Source organism: Procambarus clarkii, chromosome 49 (genome assembly GCF_040958095.1).
Source record: "Procambarus clarkii isolate CNS0578487 chromosome 49, FALCON_Pclarkii_2.0, whole genome shotgun sequence".
Classification (NCBI taxonomy): domain Eukaryota; kingdom Metazoa; phylum Arthropoda; class Malacostraca; order Decapoda; family Cambaridae; genus Procambarus; species Procambarus clarkii.
In genome coordinates, this window is record NC_091198.1 from 24,993,892 (window position 1) to 25,004,900 (window position 11,009).

General features: G+C 44.9%; 1 protein-coding gene across 1 annotated transcript; it reads left to right on the forward strand.

Moving 5' to 3' along the window:
- The first annotated feature begins 893 nt into the window (after nucleotides 1–893).
- LOC138351461 (uncharacterized) lies at nucleotides 894–1,562 on the forward strand. The gene has a single exon (XM_069303287.1). The coding sequence runs from the start codon at nucleotides 894–896 to the stop codon at nucleotides 1,560–1,562; it is 669 nt and encodes a 222-aa protein (XP_069159388.1).
- Nucleotides 1,563–11,009: the final 9,447 nt, after the last annotated feature.

Below are 11,009 nucleotides of genomic sequence, written 5' to 3' on the forward strand. Positions count from 1 at the left end.
TTCTTCTCCTCTTGTTAAGATGACTGCATAGGCCTTACGCAGAGATTTTGTAAACCAGTAGCGTCGCATTTCGTCTGTATCCAACTGTAGTCCGCTGTAGTAGTGTGGGTCTGCAGCATATAATGTCTTGATTTTCTTCATCCTCATGTTTAGGGGTTTAGAAGATTTCCCTCCAGCATGATGCGTTATTAATATGATGAGATAAGGGAGATGAGGGTCATCACCAATTCGATTGTTGAATTGAGGGGGTTCTCCATAGACAATCTCTCCGGGCACGCCGCGATCTCTTCTCTCTGCACGATTTTTGTAGGGCAGCTTGCTCCGATGAATACGAGCATAGCGATATCGAGTCCATAATTCTACAACCACCCCACTCATCATCACGCTAGTGGCGTCCATATCGTAGATGATGCAGTCGGAGTAAGAGTACTCCGAAAAAGATGAAAGGGTGGCTGCTACAGTCGTCACTATCTTAACTGATGAGTAGAGTAGAGGAATGAGTCAGAGAGCAGTCGACATTTTATACGGTCATGCGAAGGTTAGTGGGTTTTCTGTTTTGTTTCGCCCGTGTTTTCCTGGGGCGGACTAAAATCACTTTGACATTATAAGGTTTTAAACTCCCCTGCATATTTTTAATAATGGGGAGGTAAGTACTTTCCCACTCTACATCTTCACACCGACCTGACTTACCTACACCCCAAGGGAGAATAACTTTCTTGATCTCCTCAGTATCTTCAATATACAATATGAGTTCTTCTAAAGATTTTGCTAAGTATAACAAACGGTTTTCGGTCGTATCCGCACGCAAACCTTTAACCATAGAGTAATCTTTTGATTTATCGGTAATAGCTTGAGCAATATCATTCTTTTCAATAGGCTTGGGTGAGACTGCCATGGAACAATACTGGGTGAGACTGCCATGGAAGTTAAATCATCCACAACTTCCAGTTAATTATTTCATGGCAGCCTCCCAATTAAAGTCTCAGTTAATACCGCTGAAGAAACAGCCAGATAAATTGAACATGTATCATCAATTAATTCAACAACAACTCGACAGTAAATTTATTGAAGTTGTTGATAATGATGACCGAAAAACAGGTCACTATTTACCCCATCACGCTGTAGTGAAAGATTCAGTGACGACACCAATACATATCGTTTTCAACTGTAGTGCCAAAGTGAATGCAAGAAGCGTGTCCTTGAATGAATGTCGCCAAACGGGACCTAGCCTGACACAAAGGCTACACGACGTATTGTTACGATTCCGTACTTGTATTTTTGCTTATACTGCTGATATCAGTAAAGCTTTCCTTAGAGTAGGCTTGCAAGAGGAGGATCGTAATTACACCAAATTTCTCTGGATTAAGGACCCAATGGATCCCAACAGTGATGTCGTAACCTACAGGTTTGCCTCTGTGCTATTCGGCGAGACTTCACCGTTTCTACTTCAAGCAACATTATATACACATTTGAAGAAGTCAGATAGCCCTTATAAAATGGAGATTAGCGACAACTTGTATGTAGAAAATTTCCAGGGAACTACTAATGAAAATCCAAATTAGTAGAAATCTACCATGAGGCTAATCGTGAGTTGTTAGGAGCCAATATGCCACTACAATCATGGGCCTCAAACAACAAATCATTAAACCAGATAATCGAGAAAGAATTTCCTGGTTATCGGGTACCTAATCAATTCAAAGTTCTGGGCGTGGAATGGAACAAAGTTACCGACGAAATGAATGTCAAGTCAGTACAAACCAATAATTCAACTTTTTCCATGAGAAAATTACTCTCGTATGTCAGTCAACCATTTGACCCTTTGGGCTTACTTAGTCCTATTTTAATAAGGGGCAAGCTCCTCATGTAGGAATGCTGGCAGAAACATATGGGTTGGGATGATCCGTTGCCAATTAAGTTGCAGGATATATGGCAAAATCTCACAACGGATTTCAATCAATTAGTGTTTTGAAATTTCCTCGTAATACTTCAGGACAAAACTTATCCACAAATTTGCACGTCTGGCAAAGCGTATGGCGCTGCAGCCTACTTAGTCAATAATGTACAATCATTTTTACTCACATTTAAAGCAAGAGTTGCTCCAATCAAGAAGAGATCTTTAACTCAAATAGAGTTAACTGCATTACTGGTGGGAGTACGATTGGCTCATTGCCTGACCAAGACTCTCAATAATATTCATTTTGGTGAGATCGTAGTGTGGTCAGAAAATGAGGCAGTCTTACAATGGGTACGAAATAATAACAATAAAACTCCCTACGTTAGCAATCGTGTTAGAGAAATCCATGAATTATCTGCAGGATACAAATTCAGACATGTCCCCACCAAGGACAATCCAGCAGATTACCTTTCAAGAGGTTTATCATTAAAACAGCTGATCAAGTCTTCGATGTGGTTTAATGGACCTTCATGGCTTGTTAGTGGTCAGTGGCCCAAACAGAAACCACAAGTCATAGTGACCAGTATCACTACTCCCATGACAGACCTAGAACCTCATCGGACCTTAGCTATTAATCCTCACAATTATTCCAACTTGAGTAAGTTACTAAGAGCAAAAAATTTACCATCCAATTTAAGGTAGTCATGATGATACCGTATTATGATGTCTCGTAACTAATCAGTTATAAGTCACAGTGACCCAGGACATTCACCTCGCTGTGGATTCTCTGTTTCCTTCAATTGCATGATTTAATCAATAATTTGTTTGTGTAGGCTATAAACTATACCATTATTCCATCTAGAGAATCTATGAGTTTACAAAACCTTACGACTCAGTAACATAGCCGTTATACGTCATCGTGACACCAGTCATTGAGTACATTGTCATTTTTAGTAGTTATTAACTTTAAATGATTCAACAATTTCATGTTTTACATTTAACATGAGTTCCTTTACAAGACTTAGTCTTATCTGTCTTTGTGAAATATGGGACATCCGTTATGTGCGTACTAACATACTACCATTAAATTAACTTCGGGATTGGTACGTCAGTACTCAACATTGAACTGAGATCCGAGTTTTCCCCCTGGAGTTATGTTGGAAATTTCCAACACTGATACATTCGTATTGTATCATAATACATCACTATTGTAAACTCAGTACAGTAACTATTAACTATTACTAACTGTAGTGCTAACATAAATTAATATTTCTCTATCTGCGCGTCATTTACTAAAATTCTCATGACATCGAGAAGCATATTGCATCAGATAATGTCCAGCAGGACATAATTATTACCAACATGTTAGAGAAGTGAATAATATTCTCAACTTTTATCAGTATTCTTTATAAGAATTAATCTCTGATAATATTATGACTAGTGATTTAATAATTACGAGTTATTAACTAAAATCGTCACTATATAACAGTTTCATCTGTTATATCCAAACGCTATGGAGGAAATAGAAATTCTCTCCATTTCTCGATTAACACCATTAACGATAATATAGATAATATTTAATTCCCTACAATTGCAACCCTGTTCTCATTAATGCATTACGTAAAGGTAATTACATGGATAAGAATTTTCCGTCCTTACTAAATTCTATTGCGAATACGTGTGAGAGGGTTGAGGGAGACGGAGGCGTAGCGACGCCATTATTAGCGACGCTATCAACAGTAGCGAACTAACTCTCGCACGAGACGCATTCGTAGCGACGCTATTGCTAGAGACGCCACTAGAATTGCGACATGAGCGTCCGGGGAGAGGTGAATTACCAACAATTCTACGCCAGGCCCTTGCTATTAATCGGCCTAGTAGCGATGCAAGAATTGCATCGGTGGACAATCAGCAGGTTAAGTGTTCTCATAATTTTAAGTGAGCTCTTTTAATTTTATAACACTGTCCATCGTTACACCACAAGACCTCCTCGTACGTCCGTAAGGAATTTGTTCTGTCCCTCCTAATGAATAGTGATGACAATTTATCTGGTATAGACAATTTGTACATTTAGTTGGAATTTCAGCCTGTGTTGAAGGGGCCGTGGTCTCCTCATTTCCCACGCCACGCTCGGGGCACACGTGTTGCAGCAAGTACCAGACGACGCCATCACGACTCTGCATCTCCGTTCACTATCACAGCTAAGTAGCTGAATTAGTTCAATTTAGTTTATTTCACTACGTTACGGTAGAGAACTAGTAGTCATTTATGAATATAAATTTACATGATTTAGGAAATCGAGTACAATTTGATAGCCTCATGAAATTTATATGAGAATGATTTCTTGTTTAACCATCATATAATATTCTTGCTACTAACCAATTTATTTAATGTTTATTTGTTTATACTTTAGTAAGAGTTACTAATTTTATTCGAGGAAGAACCAGCCTCGATGAAGCGTACTGGGAGTAATTTACTTCTGGTATTACCCCCCCATTTTGTGAAGGACGGAAAGACTGTGGCTGGGACCGTGGAACTGGACTGTGGCTGGGACCGTGGAACTGGACTGTGGCTGGGACCGTGGAACTGGACTGTGGCTGGGACCGTGGAACTGGACTGTGGCTGGGACCGTGGAACTAGACTCTGGCTGGGACCGCGGAACCGAAGGACATCCTGTCCTTACAAAAAAATCAAATTCATGCAAATACTCGTCAATCCGATATTTTTTTGGTATCAATCTTGCATGCATAGAGAAAACACACATTGAGTCTTATCACCATAGCCAAAGGGTCAATAGCGTCATTATGTCAAGTTCCAATGGAAATCTTCATCAACACTGGAGTAGTTCCGCTAAAGTAGTTTGCTGTCATCGTCAGCTAGGCAGCGCGAGCGTAGGAGCAAATACATCAGCATTTTTACAGAAAGATGCAATGTGCTCTTAAAATGTTTAATGTAAAAGATTTATCTATATATTTTATAGAGCTATGTTCACAGGAGCCCAGTGTTGTGTTGTGTTCACAGGAGCCCAGTGTTGTGTTGTGTTCACAGGAGCCCAGTGTTGTGTTGTGTTCACAGGAGCCCAGTGTTGTGTTGTGTTCACAGGAGCCCAGTGTTGTGTTGTGTTCACAGGAGCCCAGTGTTGTGTTGTGTTCACAGGAGCCCAGTGTTGTGTTGTGTTCACAGGAGCCCAGTGTTGTGTTGTGTTCACAGGAGCCCAGTGTTGTGTTGTGTTCACAGGAGCCCAGTGTTGTGTTGTGTTCACAGGAGCCCAGTGTTGTGTTGTGTTCACAGGAGACCAGTGTTGTGTTGTGTTGTGTTCACAGGAGCCCAGTGTTGTGATGTGTTGTGTTCACAGATGCCCAGTATTGTGTTGTGTTCACAGGAGCCCAGTGTTGTGTTGTGTTGTGTTCACAGGAGCCCAGTATTGTGTTGTGTTCACAGGAGCCCAGTGTTGTGTTGTGTTCACAGGAGCCCAGTGTTGTGTTGTGTTGTGTTCACAGGAGCCCAGTGTTGTGTTGTGTTCACAGGAGCCTAGTATTGTGTTGTGTTCACAGGAGCCCAGTGTTGTGTTGTGTTCACAGGAGCCCAGTGTTGTGTTGTGTTCACAGGAGCCCAGTATTATGTTGTGTTCACAGGAGCCCAGTACTGTGTTGTGTTCACATGAGCCCAGTGTTGTGTTGTGTTCACAGGAGCCCAGTATTGTGTTGTGTTCACAGGAGCCCAGTGTTGTGTTGTGTTCACAGGAGCCCAGTGTTGTGTTGTGTTCACAGGAGCCCAGTGTTGTGTTGTGTTCACAGGAGCCCAGTATTGTGTTGTGTTCACAGGAGCCCAGTGTTGTGTTGTGTTCACAGGAGCCCAGTATTGTGTTGTGTTCACAGGAGCCCAGTGTTGTGTTGTGTTCACAGGAGCCCAGTATTGTGTTGTGTTCACAGGAGCCCAGTGTTGTGTTGTGTTCACAGGAGCCCAGTATTGTGTTGTGTTCACAGGAGCACAGTGTTGTGTTGTGTTCACAGGAGCCCAGTATTGTGTTGTGTTCACAGGAGCCCAGTGTTGTGTTGTGTTCACATGAGCCCAGTGTTCTGTTGTGTTCACAGGAGCCCAGTGTTCTGTTGTGTTTTGTTGTGTTCACATGAGCCCAGTGTTCTGTTGTGTTCACAGGAGCCCAGTGTTGTGTTGTGTTCACAGGAGCCCAGTGTTCTGTTGTGTTTTGTTGTGTTCACATGAGCCCAGTGTTCTGTTGTGTTCACAGGAGCCCAGTGTTCTGTTGTGTTCACAGGAGCCCAGTGTTGTGTTGTGTTGTGTTCACAGGAGCCCAGTGTTGTGTTGTGTTCACAGGAGCCCAGTGTTGTGTTGTGTTCACAGGAGCCCAGTGTTGTGTTGTGTTGTGTTCACAGGAGCCCAGTGTTGTGTTGTGTTCACAGGAGCCCAGTGTCCTGTTGTGTTCACAGGAGCCCAGTGTTGTGTTGTGTTCACAGGAGCCCAGTGTTGTGTTCACAGGAGCCCAGTGTTGTGTTGTGTTCACAGGAGCCCAGTGTTGTGTTGTGTTCACAGGAGCCCAGTGTCCTGTTGTGTTCACAGGAGCCCAGTGTTGTGTTGTGTTCACAGGAGCCCAGTATTGTGTTGTGTTCACAGGAGCCCAGTGTTGTGTTGTGTTCACAGGAGCCCAGTGTTGTGTTGTGTTCACAGGAGCCCAGTGTTCTGTTGTGTTGTGTTCACAGGAGCCCAGTGTTCTGTTGTGTTGTGTTCACAGGAGCCCAGTGTTGTGTTGTGTTCACAGGAGCCCAGTGTTGTGTTGTGTTCACAGGAGCCCAGTGTTCTGTTGTGTTGTGTTCACAGGAGCCCAGTGTTCTGTTGTGTTGTGTTCACAGGAGCCCAGTGTTGTGTTGTGTTCACAGGAGCCCAGTGTTGTGTTGTGTTCACAGGAGCCCAGTGTTGTGTTGTGTTTACAGGAGCCCAGTGTTGTGTTGTGTTCACAGGAGCCCAGTGTTGTGTTGTGTTCACAGGAGCCCAGTGTTGTGTTGTGTTGTGTTCACAGGAGCCCAGTGTTCTGTTGTGTTGTGTTCACAGGAGCCCAGTGTTGTGTTGTGTTCACAGGAGCCCAGTGTTCTGTTGTGTTGTGTTCACAGGAGCCCAGTGTTGTGATGTGTTCACAGGTGCCCAGTGTTGTGTTGTGTTCACAGGAGCCTAGTATTGTGTTGTGTTCACAGGAGCCCAGTGTTGTGTTGTGTTCACAGGAGCCCAGTGTTCTGTTGTGTTGTGTTCACAGGAGCCCAGTGTTGTGTTGTGTTCACAGGAGCCCAGTATTGTGTTGTGTTCACAGGAGCCCAGTGTTGTGTTGTGTTGTGTTCACAGGAGCCCAGTGTTCTGTTGTGTTGTGTTCACAGATGCCCAGTATTGTGTTGTGTTCACAGGAGCCCAGTGTTGTGTTGTGTTGTGTTGACAGGAGCCCAGTATTGTGTTGTGTTCACAGGAGCCCAGTGTTGTGTTGTGTTCACAGGAGCCCAGTGTTGTGTTGTGTTGTGTTCACAGGAGCCCAGTGTTGTGTTGTGTTCACAGGAGCCTAGTATTGTGTTGTGTTCACAGGAGCCCAGTGTTGTGTTGTGTTCACAGGAGCCCAGTGTTGTGTTGTGTTCACAGGAGCCCAGTATTATGTTGTGTTCACAGGAGCCCAGTACTGTGTTGTGTTCACATGAGCCCAGTGTTGTGTTGTGTTCACAGGAGCCCAGTATTGTGTTGTGTTCACAGGAGCCCAGTGTTGTGTTGTGTTCACAGGAGCCCAGTGTTGTGTTGTGTTCACAGGAGCCCAGTGTTGTGTTGTGTTCACAGGAGCCCAGTATTGTGTTGTGTTCACAGGAGCCCAGTGTTGTGTTGTGTTCACAGGAGCCCAGTATTGTGTTGTGTTCACAGGAGCCCAGTGTTGTGTTGTGTTCACAGGAGCCCAGTATTGTGTTGTGTTCACAGGAGCCCAGTGTTGTGTTGTGTTCACAGGAGCCCAGTATTGTGTTGTGTTCACAGGAGCACAGTGTTGTGTTGTGTTCACAGGAGCCCAGTATTGTGTTGTGTTCACAGGAGCCCAGTGTTGTGTTGTGTTCACATGAGCCCAGTGTTCTGTTGTGTTCACAGGAGCCCAGTGTTCTGTTGTGTTTTGTTGTGTTCACATGAGCCCAGTGTTCTGTTGTGTTCACAGGAGCCCAGTGTTGTGTTGTGTTCACAGGAGCCCAGTGTTCTGTTGTGTTTTGTTGTGTTCACATGAGCCCAGTGTTCTGTTGTGTTCACAGGAGCCAAGTGTTCTGTTGTGTTCACAGGAGCCCAGTGTTGTGTTGTGTTGTGTTCACAGGAGCCCAGTGTTGTGTTGTGTTCACAGGAGCCCAGTGTTGTGTTGTGTTCACAGGAGCCCAGTGTTGTGTTGTGTTGTGTTCACAGGAGCCCAGTGTTGTGTTGTGTTCACAGGAGCCCAGTGTCCTGTTGTGTTCACAGGAGCCCAGTGTTGTGTTGTGTTCACAGGAGCCCAGTGTTGTGTTCACAGGAGCCCAGTGTTGTGTTGTGTTCACAGGAGCCCAGTGTTGTGTTGTGTTCACAAGAGCCCAGTGTCCTGTTGTGTTCACAGGAGCCCAGTGTTGTGTTGTGTTCACAGGAGCCCAGTATTGTGTTGTGTTCACAGGAGCCCAGTGTTGTGTTGTGTTCACAGGAGCCCAGTGTTGTGTTGTGTTCACAGGAGCCCAGTGTTCTGTTGTGTTGTGTTCACAGGAGCCCAGTGTTCTGTTGTGTTGTGTTCACAGGAGCCCAGTGTTGTGTTGTGTTCACAGGAGCCCAGTGTTGTGTTGTGTTCACAGGAGCCCAGTGTTCTGTTCTGTTGTGTTCACAGGAGCCCAGTGTTCTGTTGTGTTGTGTTCACAGGAGCCCAGTGTTGTGTTGTGTTCACAGGAGCCCAGTGTTGTGTTGTGTTCACAGGAGCCCAGTGTTGTGTTGTGTTTACAGGAGCCCAGTGTTGTGTTGTGTTCACAGGAGCCCAGTGTTGTGTTGTGTTCACAGGAGCCCAGTGTTGTGTTGTGTTGTGTTCACAGGAGCCCAGTGTTCTGTTGTGTTGTGTTCACAGGAGCCCAGTGTTGTGTTGTGTTCACAGGAGCCCAGTGTTCTGTTGTGTTGTGTTCACAGGAGCCCAGTGTTCTGTTGTGTTGTGTTCACAGGAGCCCAGTGTTCTGTTGTGTTCACAGGAGCCCAGTGTTCTGTTGTGTTGTGTTCACAGGAGCCCAGTGTTGTGTTGTGTTCACAGGAGCCCAGTGTTGTGTTGTGTTCACAGGAGCCCAGTGTTCTGTTGTGTTGTGTTCACAGGAGCCCAGTGTTCTGTTGTGTTGTGTTCACAGGAGCCCAGTGTTGTGTTGTGTTCACAGGAGCTCAGTGTTGTGTTGTGTTCACAGGAGCCCAGTGTTGTGTTGTGTTTACAGGAGCCCAGTGTTGTGTTGTGTTCACAGGAGCCCAGTGTTGTGTTGTGTTCACAGGAGCCCAGTGTTGTGTTGTGTTGTGTTCACAGGAGCCCAGTGTTCTGTTGTGTTGTGTTCACAGGAGCCCAGTGTTGTGTTGTGTTCACAGGAGCCCAGTGTTCTGTTGTGTTGTGTTCACAGGAGCCCAGTGTTCTGTTGTGTTGTGTTCACAGGAGCCCAGTGTTCTGTTGTGTTCACAGGAGCCCAGTGTTCTGTTGTGTTGTGTTCACAGGAGCCCAGTGTTGTGTTGTGTTCACAGGAGCCCAGTGTTCTGTTGTGTTCACAGGAGCCCAGTGTTCTGTTGTGTTGTGTTCACAGGAGCCCAGTGTTGTGTTGTGTTCACAGGAGCCCAGTGTTCTGTTGTGTTGTGTTACCAGGAGCCCAGTGTTCTGTTGTGTTCACAGGAGCCCAGTGTTCTGTTGTGTTGTGTTCACAGGAGCCCAGTGTTGTGTTGTGTTCACAGGAGCCCAGTGTTCTGTTGTGTTGTGTTCACAGGAGCCCAGTGTTCTGTTGTGTTGTGTTCACAGGAGCCCAGTGTTGTGTTGTGTTCACAGGAGCCCAGTGTTGTGTTGTGTTCACAGGAGCCCAGTTTTGTGTTGTGTTCACAGGAGCCCAGTGTTGTGTTGTGTTCACAGGAGCCCAGTGTTGTGTTGTGTTCACAGGAGCCCAGTGTTCTGTTGTGTTCACAGGAGCCCAGTATTGTGCTGTGTTCACAGGAGCCCAGTGTTGTGTTGTGTTCACAGGAGCCCATGCAGTGTTCTGTTGTGTGTATGTGTGAGTAATTACCAAGTTACTTACCTAGTTGTGCTTACGGGGGTTGACCTCTGGCTCCACCACGTCATTGCCTAATGCATTCCATTTGTCAACCACTCTGACACTAAAAAAAAAATCTTTCTAATATCCCTGTGGCTCATTTGGGCACTCAATTCCCACCTGTGTCCCCTAGTGCGTGACCCTTGTATTAAATAGCTTGTCTTTAGCTACCCTGTCAATTCCTTTGAGAATCTTGTACGTGGTGATCATATCCCCCAAACTCTTCTGTCTTCCAGCGAAGTGAGGTTTAATTCCCGTAGTCTCTCCTCGTAACTCATACCTCTCAGCTCTGGAACTAGTCTGTTGGCAAACCTTTGAACTTTTTCCAGTTTAGTCTTATGCTTGACTAGATATGGACTCCATGCAGAGACTGCATACTCCAGAATTGGTCTGACATTGATGGTATATAAAGTTCTGAATGATTCCTTGCACAAGTGTCTAAATGCCGTTCTTATGTTAGCCAACCTGGCATATGCTGCTGATGTTATCCTCTTGATATGGGCTTCAGAGGGACAGGTCTGGCGTCATATCAACTCCAGGTCTTTCTCTCTCTCTGACTCTTGAAGAATTTCATCTCCCAAATGATACCTTGTAACTGGCCTCCTGCTTCCTACACCAATCTTCATTACATTACATTTGCTTGGGTTGGACTCTAATAACCATTTGTTCGACCATATCTTCATTTTGTCTAGGTCCTCTTGAAGCCTCAAACAGTCCTCTTCTGTCTTAATCCTTCTCATAATTTTGGCATCGTCCGCAAACATTGAGAGGAATGAGTCTATACCCTCCGGGAGATCGTTTACGTATATCAGAAACAGGAT